The following is a 22453-nucleotide window of genomic DNA, read 5'->3' as shown; positions in this document are numbered from 1 at the left end:
ACCAGTTTAGGGGGGCACCCCAGTACCCCTCGGCTCTACGTGCGGGCCAGCAGGGAGGCTCCAGTACCTCTGCCCTTTCCAGCCTCCATAGGGTGCTTCGCTTTAGTAACGGCTTGCTCACAGCTCTGCTCTGGAGGAGCTAAAATTAAAACAGTGACTCCATTGCAGACTGAAAACAGAGCATTCCTTCTCCGCCCGCGTGCTTTGGATGGACATCAGAAGCCAAACCCAGGCTGTTAAATCCCCTGTGTAAAAACAATCTTCTATTCTGATCCTCAGCCCACCGCGGCTCGCTGCGGTCGGGATGTTCAGTTCCCAGACTCATGTTCAGGAGGCTCCGAAATGGGATTTGCCTGGAAATGGAAAACATAAACACAAGAAGCCAGTATCTCTGTAGCTTATTGCCTTAAACAGAAGCTTATTCTGCCCTAGAGAAGGGGGAAAACAGAGGTTAATTCATCAACAAAGAAATAAAAAAGAAAAACCTTCAGGATCTCATTTTCACCCCATATGTCCCCTAGTTCTGTGGGAAAGGGGAGTTTTGAAGTCAACCAGTGCAAAGATGGAGACCTCTCCCTGCTTGCCAATCAGCCAAGACCCTTAGTGTGGGACCAGCCCTCATGGGGGTAAAAGTCTAAATGCCCCAATCCCCGCTGAGCCAGGTGGAGTGAAGCTGCTCCCAGGACATCCAGCCCTGCTCAAGTCATGGAATCACTGAAAGCTTTGAGGTGGAGGGGATCTTAAAGATCACCCAGTTCCAATGCTCCTGCCCCGGGCAGGGCCACCTTCCACTAGCCCAGGTTGCCCAAAGCCCCGTCCAACCTGGCCTTGAACCCTTCCAGGGAGGGGGCAGCCACAGCTTCTCTGGGCAGCCTGTGCCAGGGCCTCACCACCCTCCTTGTGAAATATTTCTTCCTTATATCCAATCTAAATGTACCCTCTTCCAGTTTAAAACCATTGCTCCGTCTTTATGAGCCCCTTTTCTATATTGAAAGGCGGCTCTAAGGTCTCCCTGGAGCCTTCTCTCCCCAGCTGAACCCCCCAACTCTCTCAGCCTTTCCCCCCAGCAGAGCTGCTCCAGCCCTCGGACCATTCCCGTGTCCCTCCTCCGGCCCCGCTCCAGCAGCTCCATGTCTGTCCTGTGCTGGGGACCCCAGAGCTGGACGCGGGGCTCCGGGGGGTCTCACCGGAGGGGAGCAGAGGGGGACAATCCCCTCCCTCGACCTGCTGGCCACGCTGCTTGGGACACGGCCCAGCTTACAGTTGGCTCTCTGGGCTGCGAGGGCACATTGCTGGGTCATGTCCCATGTTTTACCCACCAGCACCCCCAAGTCCTTCTCCTCGGGGCTGCTCTCCATCCACTCCTCCCCCAGCCTGTGTTGATACCGGGGATTGCCCCGACCCCTGGGCAGGACCTTGCCCTTGGCCTTGTTGAACTCCATGAGGTTCACATGGGCCAAGTCCTGCCAGGGCTGCCAGAATCTCTCTCCCTGCAACATCCACTAGAACCAGCTCTGGCAAAGACCCAGCAAGATAGTTCTTTGCTTCAAAGTACCAGTCCCACCCTTGTATGTTTGGAGTGGCGAAGGTACAAACTGCTTTAATTTGCAGCCCCTCATACGTGTGAACATCAAGCTGTGTTGGCACACCCCATGCCGTGACACTGGGGACACCCAGTGATTTCCAGTGGGTCCATAGGTGCCACCACCACAGGGGCCATGGATGCTCCTCAACTCTTGTTTCAATTCGGATGGGTGCACACATGGATGGAATATTTCTCTTGACCCTAAATCCTCCCCGATGCTGTGACATGTCCCTTGCTTGGCCACCAACGCTGCTCTGCTCGTGTTTCACCACGGGGCTCTGGGCTCCCCTGGGATGAGAAGATCAGATACGGCTGGGGAAGAGGGAGGGGAAAAGTGGTGTTTCCAGAAAGACAAGAGTTAAAATAAAGTTAAGACGACTTCTTCATGAAGGAGAGAAATTAATGGCTCCTATAAGCAGGGAGTGAACCTGTAAGCCAGGAGGATCTTGCAGCTTCTGGGGAAGGAATAAGTATTTCGGAGCAACTCTAAACGTGTCCCATTTTTAATGAGTAAAATGTTTTTTTCAGGGATTTTAGGCCTGAAACGCTCTGCACAGCTCCCTGTTCACAGCAGCTCCTGTGTCCTCTCTCCCACAAGGGCTGGTGGCAAGACCTGGCTCTGCTGAACCTCCATCACCAGGCCCCCCAGGTGCCTGAACCAACACCACCGGGATTTCCAGGTTCCTAAACCTCCATTCTCGGGACCCCCAGGTGCCTGAGCCTCCATCACAGGGACCCCAATATGCCCCAGAATTCTCAGAGCCTCAGCACCTCAAGATCCTCTCCTGGTCCAAATCCCCAAAGCACTGGGCTGGGGAGGAAACCCCTGCCCACCCCCCATACCCCTGGTCCCACCTCGCACCCCTGCCTCCCCCAAATCCCTGCACAAACTTCTGCCCCCATAGCACCAGCAGGTCTTTGCCCATCCAGTCCCCATCAGAGGGACAAAACAGGGGCTGTGACACCAAACCCTGTCCCCTGCCGCCTTCCCCCCTCCCTCCAGCAGTTTCTTTCCCCCCATTGCAGCCTCTAGCCCCTTTCTTCCCATATAGTTGAGGCAGGACAAAACTCATAACAGCAGTGACTCCCGTCCCAGTCACTCGTAGGGCTTCAGTCCCAGATCAGCATCGAGGCGGGGACAGCCAGGAGCTAAAGCCACAGCAGCCGCCTTCCTCATCTTTATCCCTTTTTAACCAAACACCCACATTTCCACTCAGACATCCCCAGCGCCGTCCCGGGGTGCCCCCCAGCCAGCATCAGGGCCTGCCCCCCCCCCCCCCCCCCCCAAAAAGCCGGTCCCCATCTTGAGTTCCTCTAGATGTCACCCTCAGCCGTCTTTTTCCCCGCTCGGATTTTCCTTTCTCCAAGATCCTGCTTTTTTTTTTTTTTTTTTTTTTTTAAATTCCTTTCTGATCTCTTTCCGGCCATGTGTGATTGCAGTTTCCTCTGGGCGTCCATTTCATCAGCCCGAAATTAAGGAGCGGAGGAGAGGGGCGACGGGCAGCCGGTGGGAGCACCCCCCCCCCACCCCTCCCACCCTCCCTCTTTCCCCCCCCACCCACCACCACCCCGCATCCCGCATCCCGCATCCCCCCCCGCTGGGACCCCGCTGCTCCCCGGCCTGCCCTAACACCCCTCGGCCCCCCCTCACCGCGCCCCTCTCCCAACCCCGGCCCCGCTTGGCCCGGAGGCCGGGGGGGGGTGGTGGTGGTGGTGGAATCCTCCTCCTCCTCGTAGCCACCATCACTTTTGGGGTGACTTTGCTTTTTTTTTCGGCTGCGTTTTTCCCCCCCCCCGCCACCCTCTTCGCCCGCAGAGGTGCCCCCGCCATCCCGCGGCGGCCGGATGGTTTTTCCCCCCCGTGGCTCCGAAGCGCAAGGCCGCCGCGGTGCCCAGCCTCCCCCAGCGGCGCTGGATGCCAGCGCCGGGGCCGGCTCCAGCCTCGCCGAGAAGGTCCCGGCGCCCCCCGGCCGCCCCTTGCCCCCCCGCCGCCCTCGAACCCAGCGCCGCGCCCTGCCCGCGCTGCGCCGGAGGGGACGGCGGCCCTAGAGGAAACCGAGCGGAGAAAATCCCCGGGGAGGTTTCGTTTTTTTGGTTCGTCTTCTCCTGCATGAGCCAACGCCGGCTCTGCGGCTCCGCCGGGCGATGGCCGCGCAGTGAAGATGTCCGCGGCCAGGCTCCCCAGCGTCAATGGCTTTCTGGAGGACGGGAGGATGGAGGCAGGGGACATGGGCAGGATCCTCCGCTGCCTGGAGATGGGCACCGTCCTCACCTTGTTCTATCAGAAGAAGTCGCAGAGGCCGGAGCGCAGGACCTTCCAGGTGAAGCTGGAGACCCGACAGATCATCTGGAGCCGGACGCCCGAGAAGGTGGAAGGGGACAGTGAGTATCGGCGGCAGCGGCACCGTGGGCTGGGAATGGCTGACGGGGTGCCCTGCCATGGGGGGGTGCCTGGCAGTGGGGTGCTCGGCCATGGGGAATGTCCTCCTGTGGTGGGGTGCCTGGCAGTGGGGTGCTCGGCCATGGGGAATGTCCTCCTGTGGTGGGGTGCCTGGCTGTGGGGTGCCCGGCCATGGGGAATGTCCTCCTGTGGTGGGGTGACTGGCAGTGGGGTGCCCTGCCATGGTGGGGTGACTGGCAGTGGGGTGCTTGGCCATGGGGGATGTTCTCCTATGGTGGGGTGCCCAGCCATGGGGTGCCTGGCGGTGGGGTGTTTGACTATAGGGGATGTCCTCCTGTGGTGGGGTGCCTGGCTGTGGGGTTCCTGGCTGTGGTGGGGTGCCCTGCTCTGGTGGGGTGTCTGGCCGTGGGGTGCCCAGCCATGATGGGGTGCCTGGCAGTGGGGTACTTGGCCAAAGTGGGGTTCCCGACCGCAATGGGATGACTGGCCATGGTGGGTAGCCTGGCCATAATGGGGTCCTGGCCATGTTTGGATGCCCTACCACAGTGGGGTCTCTGGCCATAGTGGGGTGCCCGGACACAGTGGGGTCCCCAGCCGTGCTGGGATGTCCTACGGTGGTGGGGTTGGTTCCTGGCCATGGTAGGATGCTCAGAGATATAAACGCAGGAGCTGCTGGGCTGAGCAACCCTCGCCTCCTCCATCCCAGCTCACATGGTCCATAACTTGCTGGGGGGGCTCAAGCTGCTGCCATTTCATCCCTGGGGTGTTCTACCCTCCCGGGCAAGGAGGTAAAAGAACTGGGCACCACCTTGCCAGCTCACGGTGCTTTTAACCCCAAAACTGGAGTGCTCAGGCTTCTGGGAGAGGCAGCAGCATGAGGCAGAGCATGGTGGTGGCCCCAAGGTTGCCCAGAGAGGACTTGGCTAGCTGGGCTCTGCCCCACATGCATCAGTGACATCAATGCAAAGTTTGGACTGGTGACACTGGTGTCCAGCACAGGAGATGCTCCCATTGGAGCATCCATAAAAATAACCTTTATTTGTGGGTTCGCTGGTGGCTAGTAAGCTGTTGGGGCATTGGTGGGGCGCCATGTCTTGGTGCTTGATACCTTTTTGCTCATTACCTCAAAGTTTGTACTGCCTCTTAAATTGAGCTAAAAAGAGCCAATGGATGAAAACATGGAGTTGGGGTGACGTGGAGCTGTACCATCACCTCATCCCACATCCCCATGTGGGGAGGAATTATTTTGTTTTGGGGTATCATCTCACCTGGACGATGGCAAAGCCCACCCTGGAGGTTTGGGAGATGACAGGTGCCTTTTCCCTGAGAGGGTTTGGAAGGTCTTCTTAAAAATCACCAATTACCCCCCCCAAAATCCCCGTCCACTGCTAATTTTGCACAAGACAGAGCAAAATCCCCAGGAGGGTTCAGCTCCCACTTGGAGGGCCCAATCCCGAGCTGGACTGCCAGCTACGGCGAGGCTTGGAGCTGGGAAAGAAGGTGTCACCCAGAGATGAGCCTTGGCACGAGCAGCATCCTTGCTTGTCCGGACCTGCTGGGTGCAGGAGCAGATTTGTGGGAGGAGGAAGAGGAGGGATGGGCGAGGCGAGGAAGGGCACCCATTTTTAGAGAGGTGGTTTGGTCCTCATGGGAAAGAGCTTGTTCTCTGCTCATGAAATTAATGCATTTCCATCTCCTTGGGGTTTTTTGGGGAGCACCGTGTGCCACCGGATCAGGGTCTCGGGTCGCTCCTGATGCCCTGCCTCAGTTTCCCCACTTTGGGATCTGGCTTCTCCCATACAACAGCCCAAAACTCTCCATGGGAGTGAGTGGGCATCTTCCAAGGTCATCCAGAAGTGGGGAAAATAAAGGAAAATCCCTCTAGAAATGGTATAATCCTGCCATCCGATCCCACCACTCACTTTCCCCAGCCCCCAGAGTGGGAGCAATCCCTGCTTGGTGCTGGGCTGGAGCATCCTCACCCCCCTGGTCCAGCCCTGCTCCACGCTCACACATCCCCCCACTCGCCGTGATGTTACGGAAGCGCCGGGATCTCGTAGTCATCCCTGGGGTCTCATTCCCACCCCGTGCCCGACCTCACGCCTGCCAGGGCCGTTTTAAATCCCCCCTTCAACCAGGCACCCCGCTTGCAGAGGGATTAGCGGAGACGACCCACAGTGCTGATGTCTCTGTTACGGACTGGCAGGGCCAGGACGCAGATCCCAGCTCTTCCCTAGACACCCAGCACCGTGCTGGCTAATTACACGCTTCGTTAAGCAGCCAATGGACTCGTGTCCATGCCGATGGGGTCGCCCTGTAGCATTGCCTCCAAAATTAACCTCATCCGGGAGGGTTTCCAGCTCATCACCCTCAGTAGCCCCCGGTCCCCGAGGCAAGGATGAAATCTAGCAGAAAACAGCTCAGAAGGGATCTTTGCAAGAAATTAAAAGAAATAGGGGTCAAGGCAGCTTGGCAAACCCAAGAGCATTTCAGAGGGGTGGTTTGCCACAATGATGGCTAACTGGGATCACACCTCCGGGCAGATAATTAAAAATTGGACCGTTTGAGGAGGATAAAATCCAGATGAGGTTAAACACCACTGGACCGGGAGGAAATGTTTTATTTCAGGTTTTAAATCAGCTTCACAACACCACGGGGAGCCCTGGGGGATGCAAACGCCCAGTCACCCCTGTACAGGAGGGTCTGAGCTGCCACGTGTCCTGCAAGAAGGGGCAGCCGAGGCAAACACGAGGGGCCACGGCTCATGTCACCGCAGCACTGCCAAGGCCAGAGGGATTTCCAAGCACAAGCATTCCCTCCAGCTGCTTTGCTTTGCTTTTCTCCGAATGCATTAAGAAAACACCCAGGCTCTCAAGCATCCCTAAAAGCCACCGGGCAGAACCTGGTCCTACATCATCATCCCACCATTTAAAATCTTTGCACCACGCTGATCGCTTTGCCTTAGAAGAGAAAAGGGATTTTCACAGCTGGAACCGACTTCCAGAGTGTTTTAATCGCCCGGGACCCCTGAGACAATGCAGGGAGGAGTTTGGAGACATAGTTCTGACATGATCGCTGCAAATCCGCTGCAGATGTGGTTTCCAGGAAGCCGCTAGCAGCGTTGCATTGTGCAGCCCCGCACCACTCCCTCTTCCCCCGGCTCTTTGCGGGGTCGGGCTATTTGCCCCGAGGAGAAGGACTTGGGGCTACTGGTGGGTAAAACATGGGACGTGACCCAGCAATGTGCCCTCGCAGCCCAGAGAGCCAACTGTAAGCTGGGCCGTGTCCCAAGCAGCGTGGCCAGCAGGTCGAGGGAGGGGATTGTCCCCCTCTGCCCCACTCCGGTGAGACCCCCCGGAGCCCCGCGTCCAGCTCTGGGGTCCCCAGCACAGGACAGACATGGAGCTGCTGGAGCGGGGCCGGAGGAGGGACACGGGAATGGTCCGAGGGCTGGAGCAGCTCTGCTGGGGGGAAAGGCTGAGAGAGTTGGGGGGTTCAGCTGGGGAGAGAAGGCTCCGGGGAGACCTTAGAGCCGCCTTTCAATATTTAAAACAGGTGTGTGAGAAAGACAGAGAGAGACTTTTTATCGGGGCCTGTAGTGACAGCACAAGGGGTAACAGTTTTAAACTAAAAAAGGTAGATTTAGATTAGATACAAGGAAGAAATTTTTTACCATGAGAGTGGTGAGACACCAGACCAGGTTGCCCAGAGAGGTGGTCGATGCCCCATCCCTGGAAGGGTTCAAGGCCAGGTTGGACGGGGCTTTGGGCAACCTGATGTGATTGAAGATGTCCCTGCCGGGGCAGGGGGGTTGGACTGGATCATCTTTAATGATCAAAGATGACCATCTTTGGGGATGGTCCCTCCCACCCCAAACCATTCCATGATTCTGTGATTATTGGCAGCACCCAGACATCGGGTCTGAGGCTGGATTCTGGAGGCGTTGAATTGGGGGGGTGGCTACATTGCGACTTGTTGGTGGAGCCCTGGTAGCCACTGGCTTCTTGCCCCTCTCTGGCCCCCTGTGGATGGGCAGGTTTGAGGATGAGTGGCTGGTTTTTAACCTATAAACTCATCTTTACCCCCAAATATCTGGCTGCTTGTACCAAAGAGGGTTTGTTCCGAGCCATGGGGGCCTCCTGGAGACAGCAACAAGGTTTCATTTCTTGAGATCTAGTCCCAAAAGGCAGCAGGTGCAGGGGTGCAGACCTCCTGTGTATTACTTGTGCTAAAATCCCACACCAATCCATGAAATCTGGCTTGTGGTCATCCAGCGAGAGAAGGCTGGATAAACTCTCCAGTGTTTTCTGGAGTTTTTCCACTAAGAAAAACTACTCTGCACCTCTTTTCTTGCTTAATCATCCCAATTTCTACCCCATCTCTTATTCTTCTTTGCATTCGGCTTTTCTTTCCCCACTTTGGTTTAGGCTGAGGGTTTCCACCAAGGCACCAGCACGCCTGCACCCTTCCCCACTGCCGCATCGGAAACGCAGCTGGGCTGGAAATTCTCCGGGAAATGATCCATTTCCTCAGCAGGACAATACCCCCGGTGTGGTGGTCTGGCCACCCTCGGTCATAAAAAACTCTTTCCGGTGCTGGTGGCTCAGCCCCAGAGTGCAAAGCTGCCCAGGGGGGGTGATGCTTGTGGTATCGAAAACAACTTTGGGTGTTATTACTAATATCATCGTATTATTATTCTGCTCTGGGTGGGACGTGTCCACTCGGCAAAACCAGGGCTTGGAAATCTCCGTCAGTGGCGTGGTGGTGAGGAAGACCGTGGTCCGGAAACCCAGCCCTCCCGCCGCTGGGGCTTTATATAGCGAGATAATGAGAGAGCAGCGCAGCAGGAAAGAAACGCCCTGTGGTCCGGCCTGCCGGGGCTCCAAATTGCCACCTTTGGGCAGATGTCTTCAATTAAAAGATGAGCTCAGCCTATCCCAGAGCAGGGTCTGTCTTGGGGAGGAGAAGGCAGGGGAGAGGCGGCTGGGGATGCGTTGGTTGGGATGGGGCAGGCTGAGCCTGGTGGACACGTGGCACCCACAAAGCTGGGAAATCAGTGGGCAGTTGTGTCCACATCCTGGGGACACGAGTCCCTGGAGAGGACACACAGGAGTGGGCTGCCATCACACGCCTGGAGACAGTGCTGCAGGGACACCCTGTCCTGGGGACACAGATCCCCAGAGGACACGTGGCCACAGCACCCACAATACCACCCACACCCGGCGGCAGCACCATGGGGATGCTCCACCTCGGGGACAAGGATCCCCAGAGGACACTTGGTGCCCTGGCACCTCCTGCAGCCTCCCCCGAGCCCTGCACATGGGTCTGTGGTGACAGGGTGACAAGCGACAGCTCCATGTTCCTCTCTCCCCGCAGTCGACATACGGGAGATCAAGGAAATCCGCCTGGGGAAGAACTCACGGGACTTCGAGCGCTACCCCGAGGATGCTCGCAAGCTGGACTTCACCATGTGCTTCATCATCCTCTACGGGATGGATTTCAGGCTGAGGACGCTCAGCGTGGCCGGTGTGTGGGCTCCCTCCCCCGTCCCCCCAACCACCCTTGGGTGCTCACCTCCTCCCCACCATCCCATCTACCCCATCCCACCCTCGCCACCTTCCTCTTTCTCCTCCAGCTTTCTGCGAGGAGGACATCAACCTGTGGATAACGGGCCTCAACTGGCTGGTGGCGGACACCCAGAAAGCCCAGACCCCGCTGCAGATCGAGAGGTGGGGAAGGACCAGCAGGTCCCACTTCCCGCTCCCCATCTGGGGGTCTGGGGGACAAACCCTCCCTGGGTTTATTCCCCCCCTAGGGCTGAGCATCAGCTGTCCATCCCTTTCCTCCCAGGTGGCTGCGCAAACAGTTTGATGGGATGGACCGGTCGCGGGAAGGCAGGTGAGCACCGGCACAACCCCGTGCTGGGCAGTGGCCAGTGGGTTCAACTGGACAGGGTCATATCCCCCCCGGTTGCACCCCAGATCTGGAGAGTGAGCCAGGCTGGGGGCGAGGTTTGGGGGGCAAGGTAGTACCGGGTTATTTGGGCTGTTTGAAGGCACCGAAAATCAGAGACTTGAGTGCGGGTCCCTCCTTGCTGCTGGAAGGACCATGGGGACTCCGATGCACTCACATCTGCTCCTGCATTTCCACCAGAGTCAGGAGGGGCTGGACCATAAACATTTCCCCAAGACAGGGAAAAACCCCAAATCAAGGGAATTTGGACTTAAAATTCACTTAGTCTGGAGCAGAGGAGGCTGAGGGGAGACCTCCTGGCCCTCTGCAACTCCCTGCCAGGAGGGGGCAGAGAGGGGGGATGAGTCTCTGGAGCCAAGGCCCCAGCGCCAGGCCCCGAGGGAATGGCCTCAAGCTGCCCAGGGCAGGGTCAGGCTGGCTCTGAGGAAGGATTTCTGTGCAGAAGGGGCTGTTGGGCGTTGGAATGGGCTGCCCAGGGCAGGGGGGAGTCCCCGGGATCCCTGGGGGGGTTGAAGAGTCGGGCTGAGCCAGCGCTGAGGGATCTGGGGGAGTTGGGAACGGTCAGGGGGAGGGTCATGCTTGGGCTGGAGGAGCTGCGAGGGCTTTTCCAACCCAGATGGTTCTGGGGTTCTGTGAAATGATTCTAGAGATGGGCATCATCTCCAGAAAGGATGATGGCTTAGAGCACCCAATTGGTTCCTGGACATGGTCCCTCTCCCCAGCCCTCTGCTCACACTCATGCCAGACCCTATATAATTCGGGGTCCTGTGCCACTGCGGGGGTCCACAGTCCAGTAGGGTGGGAACCCCACACCAGAGACCACGCTGGCACCAGGATTTGGTGTGAGAGACGTGGTGTCAGGTGCCATCCAGGGGTTGTCCATCATCTGCGAGGTCTGGCCAGTGCCCTCACGCCTGCTCCCCCTCCCGCAGCATCACGGTGAAGGACCTGAAGGCTATGCTGCCCCAGGTGAACTACCGCGTCCCTAACATGAGGTTCCTGCGGGACAAGCTCGTGGTAAGGACCCCCTGGGCACCCCCCAGCTGTGCAGGGAGGTGGTCTCTGAGCCCCCACAACTGGGCTGGAGCTGGCCCCGGTGTCACAGCTCTGGTTGGGTGGCCCCACTCTCATGCAGCACTTTCTCCCACAGGAGGTGGAAGCCAGGAATGAGATGACTTTCTCCCACTTCATCCAGTTCTACAAAAACCTGATGTTTGATGCACAGAAGTCGGTAAGAGCCACGGCTTCTCCTCCCAAGCACCCCCCTCCCCGTCCAGTGGGGTGCGTCCCCCACCAGCTAAGCCTGGTCCCCTCCTTTGTCCTGCAGGTCATCGAGCAGCTGGAGCTCTCCTTCCCCTTGCGGTGAGTTCCCGGAGCCCCGCGGCTCCCAGCCCCGCCAGGCCTCCGAGGGGTGGGAGAGGGAATGGGAACGGGAATGAGCGGGGATGGGAGAGGGGATGGGAACAGGGATGATCAGGGAGGGGAGCAGGGATGTGAGTGGGGATGAAAGCAGGATGGGAGAGGGGATGGAAGCGGGAATGAGAGTGGGGATGGGAGCAGGGATAGGAGAGGGGATGGGAGAGGGGATGAAAGCAGGATGGGAGAGGGAATGGGAGTGGGAGTGGGGATGGGAGAGGTGATGAGAGCAGGGATGTGAGTGGCAATGAGCAGGAATGGGAGTGGGGATGGGAGCAGGGATAGGAAAGGGGATGAAAGCAGGATGAGAGAGGGGATGGGAGCAGGGATGAGCAGGGATAGGAGTGGGAATGGGAGTCGGGATGAGCAGGGATGGAAGTAGGGATAGGAGCAAAGATGTGAGTAGAGATGGAAGCAAGAATGGGAGCAGGGACAAGCGGGGATGGGAGCGGGATGGGAGCAGGGGTGGGAGAGGGGATGGGAGCAAGGATGAGCAGGGGTGGGCATGGGGATGGAAGCAGGGATGGGAGCAGGAGTGTGAGTAGGGATGGGTGCCGGGGGTGTGGGGACATCCCCTGCCCTCCTCCCTGTATCCTTGGGCAATGCTGCACCCTCTGGCTGTCTGTCCGCCAGTCCCAGGGTGACACTGGAGTGTTTGCTCTAGCAGCACCCAGCAGCTCGAGGTTCCCCTTGCACCCCCATGTGCTTTCCCCAAGCCCCTCACCAGCTGCTGCAGCTGGCAGGAGTGGGGCAGGAGTGGGGGCCAGAGGGAGCCTGAGCTGCAGGCGGACGCTGCTGGCCTTGACTCCTCCATGGGGTCTACCCCAACTCCTGCTCCCGGTCCTCACTGATGGCTGCTCCGTGTCCCAGGAATGTGGACCGCCCCGAGCTGTGCCAAGTCTCCCTCTACGACTTCCAAAAGTTCCTGCTGCACGACCAGAAGGTGGGTGCTCTTAGAGACCCCTGCAGATCCCTCTCAGCCTCAGTCTAGGGGATCCCCATGGGATGCCTCAGCCTGGTTCCCCCCGTAACAATGGCCACATTTGCACCCCAGGAACCCTGGGCCAGCGACGTGGGCATGGTGCGGGACTACATGTGCACCTACCTCAAGGAAGGCTCCAGCGAGGCAGCAGAGCCCTCCTTCCAACTGGATGAGGTGGGTAACCCCACACAGAACCCACCCAGGGGTGTCTCCGTGGCCCGATCAGGCTCTGACCTCTCTGCTTCCCCCTCAGTTCCTCACGTACCTCTTCTCCAAGGAGAACATGGTGATGGACGCCAAGTATGAGCGTGTGGTGCCTGAGGAGATGAACCACCCCCTGTCCCAGTACTGGATCTCCTCCTCCCACAACACGTAAGGACAGGGTGGGCTCTCCTTGGGGACCTCCGTGAGCATCCCATCACCCCATACAGGGCAGTCCCAGCTGCTAATGGTCTCTCTCCTCTGCAGGTACCTGACGGGGGACCAGTTCTCCAGCGAGTCCTCCCTGGAGGCGTACGCCCGCTGCCTGCGCATGGGCTGCCGCTGCATCGAGTGTGAGTCCCCACAGCACTCCACAGAGATGCTGAGCGCACCCCAGCACCTCATGTCGTGTCAGACAGAACGTCCCCTGCACCCATCCCACAGCACTGGGGTGGGGGGGTCTTCCATGTCCTTTGGGGGCTCAAAAACATGCTCCCCGGTGCGCAGTCGGTGACCAGCATGTGTTAACCAAGGTGTCTCCCCCCTCAGTGGACTGCTGGGATGGCCCCGACGATCTCCCCATCATCTACCATGGCCACACGCTCACCTCCAAGATCAAGTTCCTGGATGTGCTGCACACCATCAAGGAACATGCATTTGTCACCTCCGAGTAAGACCCAGCGCCCCAGTGACACCCCAGTTCTGGGCCAGGCAGGCAACCTTTCCTTCGCCTTCATCTCAGACCACCATTCCCACCTGCTTCCTCCAGGTTCCCCATCATCCTCTCCATTGAAGACCACTGCAGCATCGTCCAGCAGAGGAACATGGCCTCCCACTTCAAGAAGGTCTTTGGGGACATGCTGCTCACCAAGCCAGTGGACATCAACGCCGATGAGTTGCCCTCACCCACCCAGCTCAAAAAGAAAATCCTAATCAAGGTGCGGAATGGGCACTACCCCAGAGTCCCTCTTTGCAGGAGGGACAAGGACCATGTTGGGCTGGGAGGGATGACGGTTGTCCCAGATCTTGGGATTCAAGAGTGATATCCCTCTGTGCACAAGTAGGACATCTCTCCGATACTCTACTGCAAGAGATGGTCCACGGGAACAGGGGGTGGTGGAAAGGGACCCTGTGGAAGCCTGAGCACGGCCTGAGGGCTGGGAGCTCAGTGTGATGGGGACACCATGCCCACTGCTGACCTCCCCTCCCTGGGCTGTCCCCAGCACAAAAAGCTGGTCGAAGGGAACCTGTATGAGGAGGTCTCAACCGCCAGTTACTCAGAGAATGACATCAGCAACTCCATCAAGAATGGAATCCTCTACCTTGAAGACCCCATTGACCACGTAAGGGTGTCCCTGCCGCTGGCAGCCAGGGGCCGAGCGGGGTCTGTCAGATGGGGGTGAGGACTGGGGTTTGGGTTGGGCATGGGGCATAGGCTCCCCCACTGTGGGGTGCAGGAAGGGGCAGAAACAGGAGTCTCAAAGCCCCGTCCCTCCATGTCATCATCCTTCCCGCCCTCGGTGATGTTTTTCCTCCCTCCCAGACCTGGAGCCCCCATTATTTTGTCCTGACGAGCAACAAGATCTACTACTCAGAGGAGACCTCCCGCTACCAGTTCAATGAAGATGAAGAGGAGGTGGAGCAGAAGGAGGTGGGTGAAGGGCAGGATGTGTCCACAGGGCAGGGGGGTTTAGGAAGGACTCTGTGGCGAGGGCGAGAGGGTGGCGACACCCAAATTTTGAGAGAGAACTTACAGGAGTTCAACAACAACGAGCTACACTTCACGGAGAAGTGGTTCCACGGGAAGCTGGGAGGAGGCCGCGACGGGCGACAGATCGCCGAGAAGCTGCTGCACGAGTACTGCACCGAGACGGGCGGCAAGGATGGCACCTTCCTGGTGCGCGAGAGCGAGACCTTCGTGGGCGACTACACCCTCTCCTTCTGGTAGGAGCCCCAGGGGGGAGGCAGGATCCCACCCTCCTGGAGCTGGTCTGGGCATCCCACCACGGGCTGGTCCTCCAGCCGATCCCTGGTTTGGTGACTGGAATGGCTTTGGGAAGGGGAAACGCCACCTTTTTTTGTGGCAGGCAGAGCGCTGAGCGTGGGAGGGTGGGGACGTGGACCAGAATTAACTCACCCTGGGCTAATTAACTCACCCCTGGCTAATTAACTCACCCCTGCCTTTCCCCCACCACCGTGGCAGGAGGTCCAGCCGGGTGCAGCACTGCCGGATCCACTCGCGGCAGGAGGCCGGGGCCACCAAGTTCTACCTGACGGATAACCTGGTCTTCGACAGCCTCTACAGCCTCATCTGCCACTACCGCGAGGTGCCGCTCCGCTGCAACGAGTTCGAGATGCGCCTCACCGACCCCGTCCCCCAACCCAATGCCCATGAGAGCAAAGAGTGAGGATGGTCCCCATCCCCATCCCCTCGGCCCCTTGGGTCCACCAGCCTCTTCCATCCCTGGTGTCAGCCCCCCCCCCCCGGGGGGGGGTGGAGATACTGGTGCCAACCCACCACCTCCATGCTCTGCCCGGCCAGGTGGTACCACGCCAGCTTGACGCGTCTGCAGGCCGAGCACATGCTGATGAGGGTCCCACGGGATGGAGCTTTCCTGGTGCGCAAGCGCAGTGAACCCAACTCCTACGCCATCTCCTTCCGGTGAGTGTGGCCACCCCGGCACCCTGAGGCTGGTTGGGCTCAGCCACGGTGCCCACGTTGCCAACCGAGCTGAGAATTGCTTGGCTCGTGTCTGTTGTGATACCGTGCTGGGTGCCAGGGGTTCGCTCTGGGTCAGCTGGGTGACGCGGTGGGATGCAGGATGTTGTCATGGCGGGGGGAACAGGTAGCCGTGGTGAAAGCCACGTCCTCAGCGTGGTCACCCGGTGGCATCACCTCCTGTCCGTCCCCATCGTGGAGGCAGGGTCCAGCCGCCCCTCACATGATCCTCCCCCCATCTCTCTTGGCCCCAGGGCGGAGGGGAAGATCAAGCACTGCCGCATCCAGCAGGAAGGTCGGCTCTTCATGCTGGGCAGCTCGGCCGAGTTCGAGAGCCTCGTGGACCTCATCAGCTACTACGAGAAGCACCCGCTCTACCGCAAGATGAAGCTGCGTTACCCCATCAACGAGGAGACCCTGGAGAAGATGGGCACCACCGTGAGTGCTCCCAGCGGACGGGATGGTAGGGATGGAGGGTCTGTGCCACAGGCAACCAAGCTTCGTCCCCAGCTCCACCATGGTGGGAAGGTCTTCTCCAGCCTCTTGGTTGAAGCTCAGCCAGAACCGGCTAAGCTCATTCTGCAGCCATTATCCACAGTTATAGCTCTATCATAATTCCCTTCCAACAAGTTGCAAAGGTCCCTCTCAACCTTCTCTTGATCACACATAGTAGCCCGACTCCCACTACATCCCCTTGTAGACTCTACGTGTATCCAGATGACCCACTCAGGCATTTCCCCTTGCAGGAGTTGGACTATGGAGCCCTATACGAGGTGCGGACCCCCCACTTCTATGTAGAGGCCAACAAGATGCCAATGGCCAGGGTAAGAGGCCAAGGTGGTGTCCCTGGGAGGCGGAGGGTGGTGGGACATGATGATTCTAGTTCTGGAGCTCCTTAGGGTGGTGCCTCCTCAGACCCACAACATCTCCCACCGCTGACCTGAGAAGTGGTGGCGTTTTGCCACATTTTTCTGACCCTCAAGCAATGCTGGAGCTGGACTTTTCCTGCATCACCATCACTTGGGTACAGTCCGACCTTCAGCAATAGCATTGTCACAGCATGGGGGGGGTGGACTGGTCTGGAGGGAGCCCAGCCTGGAGCAAGGATCTGGCACAAGTTTGCCCCAACAGCAAGGAAACCTCCATGGATCCCTTTGTACTGGGAACCCCAAAAGAGCAGGTTTAGGGTCAGTTCCCAGGTGGTGCAATCTCCATCCTCAGAGATTTTGGGGATGGGGCTGGTCTTGGAGCTGACCCAGTCTCCATCCTTGGAAGTTTTTGGGACTAGGCTGGTCTTGGACCTGACCTAGTCTCTATTCTCAGAGGTTTTTGGGAGCAGGCTGGTCTTGGAGCTGAGCCTAGAGGAGGCTGGACTGGAGCCCCAAGGCTCCTACAATCCTACAAGCCCCTGTGATCCTAAAATCCCATGGTTCAGCATTCCTGTGCCTTAAATGTCCCTCTGCAGCAAAGCAGCTCTAAGGCTAAGGCCAGACATGGGAAGGCGTAACCCAAAGGGTTTATTCCTGGGTCTTGTGGTACTATCAGGGGATTAACCCCTTCAGTGCACCAGCAGAAATCATTGGGGGACCTGGAAGAGGAACCCACTTTGTGCTGAATGTAGTGGTCCTACAGGCACCTCCAGCCCTCCTGTCCCCTCAAACACGTCTCACTGTTGGCACGAGCAATTCGGGGGCATCATTTGGGGTGTTGGACCCTCAGGGGCCCCCACGCTCCACCATGGGGGAGGCACACGCTGCCTGCCAGCGTCCGCAGGCGCCGGGTGGTGACACGTGTCCCTCTCCCCCGTGACCCAGTGCACAGTGAAGGCTCTCTACGACTACAAAGCACAGCGGGAGGACGAGCTGTCATTCTGCAAGCAGGCCATCATCCACAACGTCGACAAACAGGACGGCGGCTGGTGAGAGCGGTTGGGTGACCCTTGGGTGGGCTTCGCCCTGGGTGGGAGGTGGAGGGGACACCCTGGGTTTTCCCGCAGGTCGTCCTGCGGTGGGTTTTAACTGCCTCCCTTTCTGTCCCCCTACCCCTTCTCCAACTGCTCCCTGACACTGCATTCAGCATGAACACCCCTGTCCTCCCCCAAACCGGTCCGCTTGCCTTGATCCTCTCACCCCTTGCAGGTGGCGGGGGGACTACGGGGGCAAGAAGCAACTGTGGTTCCCGGCCAACTACGTGGAGGAGATTGTCAGCACGCAAGCGCAGGAGCAGGATGAGGCCGTGAGTGCCATGTCCCCACACACCTGGGACCGAGGCCACCTGAGATGTTCCCAGCCTTGTGCCAGCCCAGACCCTTATCCAGAGGCTGGGAGATGCTCATCCTCAGAGCAGAGCATGCCAAGAGTCTGTTTTTCCCATTTTTGCTCAAATTTGGCCTATTTGGAAGGCTGGAGGGAGGCTGTCAAACGGAGCGGGCACCGGGCTCAGCCCTTCATGCCTCCTCCACCATCTTCCTCTTCCCTCCTCTCTTGCAGTCATCAGAAAACAGCCCCCTGGGGAACTTCTTGAAGGGCTTCATCGACGTGCCATCCTGCCACGTTGGTGAGTGTCCCCCCCACGTCCCCACCGCTGCTGCGGGAGCCCACCGGGATGACGCGCACCCTGTGCTGAAGCTCGGTGCCGTGAGCTGAGGCTCCCCAAACTCATCGTGTAACTGCCAGATGGGCTTGTGCTTGGCACAACGTGGCAGGGAGCAACGTGGGGCTGAGTTCAGAGAGATTTGGCTGATTTGGGGGGAATTCGGAGGGATTTAGACGTCCAAATGGTGCAGGGGACGTTTGCCCCTGGCTCAAAGGACAATGCATTCCAGCGTGGAAAGCTGAAACCATACATTAGAAAAATGGGATCCTCGCAAGAGGAGGACCCCAATGGTTGGTGGGGTGCCAGGAAGGGCTGGTGGGGGCCCGGGAGCGGGACTGCTGAGGTTTCGTTTGCTCCACAGAGCCATCCATTGGGAATGTCTTCGAGTAAAGCCCCCCTCTGATGTCCTTATAGTTATCTCCAAAGACGGGAGGAGCTCCAAACCATTTGTCTTCACCATCCATTCCCAGCAGATGTCCCACGCAGCCCAGTCGCTGGACGTGGCCGCGGACACGCAGGAGGAACTCAGCGAGTGGGTGGCCAAGATCCGAGAGGCCACGCAGAACGCCGACGCCAGGGTGAGGGGCACAGGGGTGCAGAGGAGGGAGTAGACGGTCCTATCCCCCAATGAATGGTCCCCAACGTCTCCAGAGGAGGAGGTTGGGGGGAGACTTTCAGCTTTTGTTTTCCCTTGTGCAGATGCAAGAGGGGAAAATCATGGAGCGGAGGAAGAAGATCGCGCTGGAGCTCTCCGAGCTGGTTGTGTATTGCCGCCCGGTGCCGTTTGATGAGGACAGTAAGAGCTGGAGAAGGGGGGTGATGGAATAAGCATGGGACGAGATGGGTGGGGGGAGCCAAACCATCACGGTGGGCTAGCCCCAGGCCACCAGAGAGCCCCGTGTCTTCCACTGATGGCCACCTTGATGCTTTCAGAGATTGGCACGGACAAGGCGTGCTACAGGGACATGTCCTCCTTCCCGGAGACCAAGGCGGAGAAGTACGCCAACCGTAGCAAGGGCAAGAAGTTCCTGCAGTACAACCGGCGCCAGCTCAGCCGTATCTACCCCAAAGGGCAGCGCCTGGACTCCTCCAACTATGACCCGTTGCCCATGTGGATCTGCGGTAGCCAACTCGTGGCCCTCAACTTCCAGACACCTGGTAAATCCTGCGCCTGAGTTGGTTGCTGGGCTCATCCCTGCAGGTCACCCCAAAATCCCCATCCCCAGTGGCTCTGCCCTGTTGCTAGAGGTGGTTTGGATGATCTCTCCAACCTTTGTCTTCATCCTGATGGGGACATCTCCATGCAATTTTTGGGTGCTTCATGCAAAACCCAGCTTCATCCCTTCTCCAAGCAGGGTTGGGGTTCTTAGCAGGGGGTTTGCCAGTGCAGGACCTTCTGCCCAAGGACCTCAGGGAGGTCCCTGAGCCCCACGGCTCAGAGGTGCTCTGTCTCCCCATGGCCACAGACAAGCCGATGCAGCTGAACCAGGCGCTCTTCATGCTCGGTGGCCGCAGCGGCTACGTCCTGCAGCCTGACATCATGAGGGATGAGACCTTCGACCCCTTTGACAAGAACAGCCTGAAGATCGTGGAACCCATCACAGTCCAGCTGCAGGTAAATGGGTGAGGACAGCAAGTCCATCTTGAAGTGGTCACCATCAAGATGGGGACTTGCTTCTTCCTTGGTTTTGGGTCCACTGGGTGTGTTTTTTATATGTTTCATCCATGTATTTGCTCCATAGAGTTTGTTACCCCATGATTTCTTGGGTTTGTTGTTCCTTCTCCATATGCAGCATCATTTTTCCTGGGGGACAACCCCCCAACTGCACAGAGCTGAGCCTAACCCGAGCACGAATGAGGTGGAGGGTAAAGTAGATAAAACAAGCCCAGAAAAGCACCTTACTCAACCCTTGGGTAATTGCGGTGTTACTGCTGGGACAGGTTGGTTTGTGGGCACCTGACTCTTGAGCATGGCATGAATCCAACAAAAGTTTTAAAAATAATTTCAGGGATACGGCTAAATTCAAGCTAAAACCAGTCCAAAATCATAAATAAGGTGTGGTGTGGCTAATTGTGGCCATGAAGCTTTTAGCAAGCCCAAACCAGCTGAACCACAGGGCTGGCTTGTGGAGTCCTTTGCTCAGCGTGGCCAGACCTCACCCTCCTCTTCCTCCTCTTCTTCCCACAGATCCTTGGCGCCCGGCACCTTCCAAAGAACGGGAGGAGCATTGTGTGCCCCTTCGTGGAGGTGGAGGTGTGCGGCTCTGAGTATGACAACAGCAAGAACAAGACGGATGTCGTAGGTGAGGGTCCATGTGGGTGGCGTTCCCACCCAGCCCCTGTGCCCTGGGGACAGGGGGGGACGCTGGGACAAGCCTTTGGGGTGTCCTTTGGGGTCCTCCTGGACATGTGGGTGATGGGGCTGGGTTTTGTGGAGGAGTGAAGAGGACAGGCGTCTCCCACTAATTTGCTGGTGCTATACTGGTGATGTCCATGTGTCTAACCCCGCTCTGACCCTCCCCGCTGTCTCCTTGCCCCCAGCTGACAACGGTTTCAACCCCGTCTGGCTCTTCAAGCAGTTTGTCTTCGACATCAACAACCCCGAGTTCGCCTTCCTTCGCTTTGTGGTGTACGAGGAGGACATGTTCAGCGACCCCAACTTCTTGGCACAAGCCACCTTCCCCGTCAAGGGCCTCAAAACAGGTACGGTCCTTCCATCTGCACCACCACCATCATCATCATCACCATCAAATCATTGAATGGTTTGGGTTGGAAGGGACTTTTAAAGGTTGTCTTGTCCAACCCCATTGCAATCGTCGTAGCTCGGGGATCTGGTGGAGTTGAGAACTGTCAGTGTGAGGTTAGTGGTTGGACTAGATGATCTTCAAGGTCTTTTCCAACTGAGGTGATTCTGTGACTCTGTGATCATCGTCATCATCATCACCTCCCTGGGGATCTGGCCATGGCGAGGGGCTCACACCCTGCCCTGGGGCTGAGCTCGTGTCATGGTGTTGTGTCCAGGCTACCGGTCGGTGCCATTGAAGAACAGCTACACCGAGGACCTGGAGCTCGCTGCCCTCCTCATCCACATCGAGATCATCAACGCCAAGGCAGGTGGACCAGGCAGCTTGGGAACCCTGTGCCTCAGTTTCCCCAGCCAGAGCCAGGGGGAACAGCACCCTGGGGGGTGTCCTGTCCACCCTACCAACCTCACAGCCTTGTGTCAGAGCAGGAGGAAGACGAGGAGAACCTCTACTCCTCCATCCAGCAGCTACGGGACCGTGCCAGCGAGCTCTCCAGCCAGGTCTCCAGCTACGAGCGCACCAATGGCTGCGACTCCCGCTACCAGCAGCGCCTCGACGAGCTACGGGCAGCGCAGGAGCGGCTCATGGAGCTCACCGAAGTCCGCAACCGCAAGTGAGTGTCCCCTCTCCGTGGCTTCGGGACGTTCCTCTTGGGAGGATCCCTAAGGCCACCACCCTGCTCCCCTCCAGATTGATGGAGAAGAAGAAGAGGGACCGGCAGATGGTCACCAAACGCAGCTGAGCTGGATGGACACGAGGCCACCAGCCCGCTGCGGACCTCCCTCGTCACCTCCTCTCCCGCTGCAAAGGGAGGTGGGGTGGATGGATCTGGACCCCCCCCACACGCAGAGCTGGGTGATAGCGGTGTGACAAATTTGGGGACGAGAAGGGACTTCGGGTAGCTCTGCTTTGTGACGTTTCTTTGTCGGGGCGAGGCAGGAGGCGGGACGCTGTAATGTAAATCCTGAGCGCCTCCGGCTTCGTCCCGTGTCACCTGGGACTCGTGGCCACCTCCCTGTCCCCGCTGAGTGGCCACTGCGGCTCCTCTTCACCCTACATCCTCCGTGTCCCACCACCCCATGGCAGGGGGGTGGTGATGAGAGCCCTGTGACCGATGGGGAAACTGAGGCACAAGGGCCCAGCCAGCCCAGGATGAGGCAGGACCGGCCACCTCCATCCTGGGGACAGGACCGGCTGGCAGCGAGGCACCAGGATGGGGATGCAGGGGACACTTTGGGGAGGGGGGTGTAGGGGGGCATTTTGCCCCTCCGCTATAAATATCTGTATTTTCTTCTTTTAGCCAGCGTGTACATATGGCGCGGGGAGGGGGTGGGGGGTGGGGGGTGTCTGTACCAGCCGCAGTATTAGAGCACGGGGGGGACCCCAAAATGTCCAGAGATGTCCCCAGCATGGGCACGTGGGAGCAAGGGACCAGGTCTGGGGGTGCCCCGTGGGGCAGGGTGGCCGGTGATAGGGTGCCCCGAGCGGGCACTGGGCAGATACAGGCATGAAGGTGGCCCCAGAAGGGACAGGGATGTCCTCGAGGTGACACCACCGTTGGCACCAAACCCTGGGAACGGGGACGGATCGTGCTGGTAAAGCCCATGGAGGTGGTGCCCGGCGCAGCGGTGGCCGGGGACATCTCGGGGTGTCCCCCAGGGTTGGGGCGTCCCAGCGGGGGGGATCTGTGTATTCTTTGTATGAAAATAAATCTATTTAGCCAATATTTATACCCCACTGCTGTGGTCTGGTGACCCCCCCCAACACCTCCCCAGCT

The 22453-nt window shown here is 58.6% G+C and overlaps 1 protein-coding gene across 3 annotated transcripts; it reads left to right on the top strand.

Annotated features, from left to right (window-relative positions):
• Window positions 1–3127: 3127 nt before the first annotated feature.
• LOC141957235 (1-phosphatidylinositol 4,5-bisphosphate phosphodiesterase gamma-1-like) lies at window positions 3128–22413 on the top strand. 3 transcript variants are annotated; one of them, XM_074898327.1, is made up of 32 exons: window positions 3132–3967; window positions 9363–9512; window positions 9622–9715; window positions 9837–9884; window positions 10853–10976; window positions 11110–11190; window positions 11287–11321; window positions 12246–12318; window positions 12430–12531; window positions 12611–12729; window positions 12826–12911; window positions 13108–13228; window positions 13328–13496; window positions 13782–13901; window positions 14102–14209; window positions 14315–14502; window positions 14762–14962; window positions 15101–15220; window positions 15532–15715; window positions 16024–16101; window positions 17092–17195; window positions 17416–17512; window positions 17767–17833; window positions 18287–18450; window positions 18572–18668; window positions 18806–19030; window positions 19339–19487; window positions 20061–20175; window positions 20414–20575; window positions 20894–20982; window positions 21105–21289; window positions 21367–22413. In XM_074898327.1, the coding sequence occupies exons 1-32, from the start codon at window positions 3748–3750 to the stop codon at window positions 21416–21418; spliced, it is 3927 nt and encodes a 1308-aa protein (XP_074754428.1). In that variant the 5' UTR covers window positions 3132–3747; the 3' UTR covers window positions 21419–22413. The 3 variants fall into 3 exon arrangements, with proteins under 3 accessions (XP_074754430.1, XP_074754428.1, XP_074754429.1); XM_074898328.1 differs by having other exon boundaries at window positions 3133–3967; window positions 10892–10976; XM_074898329.1 differs by lacking the exons at window positions 20061–20175; window positions 20414–20575; window positions 20894–20982; window positions 21105–21289; window positions 21367–22413 and adding an exon at window positions 18234–18258 and having other exon boundaries at window positions 3128–3967; window positions 18343–18450; window positions 19339–19481.
• The last annotated feature ends 40 nt before the right edge of the window (window positions 22414–22453 follow it).

Source organism: Athene noctua, chromosome 2, assembly GCF_965140245.1.
Source record: "Athene noctua chromosome 2, bAthNoc1.hap1.1, whole genome shotgun sequence".
NCBI classification, from domain to species: Eukaryota; Metazoa; Chordata; class Aves; order Strigiformes; family Strigidae; genus Athene; species Athene noctua.
This window is presented reverse-complemented; position numbering and strand designations above follow the sequence as displayed.

What these genes read in the sequence shown, in the direction of transcription:
- LOC141957235 (XM_074898327.1), top strand. Translation starts at nt 3,748, where the DNA reads ATGTCCGCGGCCAGGCTCCCCAGCGTCAATGGCTTTCTGGAGGACGGG. An exon ending in TCCTGCTGCACGACCAGAAG is followed by an intron (nt 12,319 to 12,429) that starts GTGGGTGCTCTT and finishes TTTGCACCCCAG; the next exon opens with GAACCCTGGGCCAGCGACGT. An exon ending in CGCAGAACGCCGACGCCAGG is followed by an intron (nt 18,451 to 18,571) that starts GTGAGGGGCACA and finishes TCCCTTGTGCAG; the next exon opens with ATGCAAGAGGGGAAAATCAT.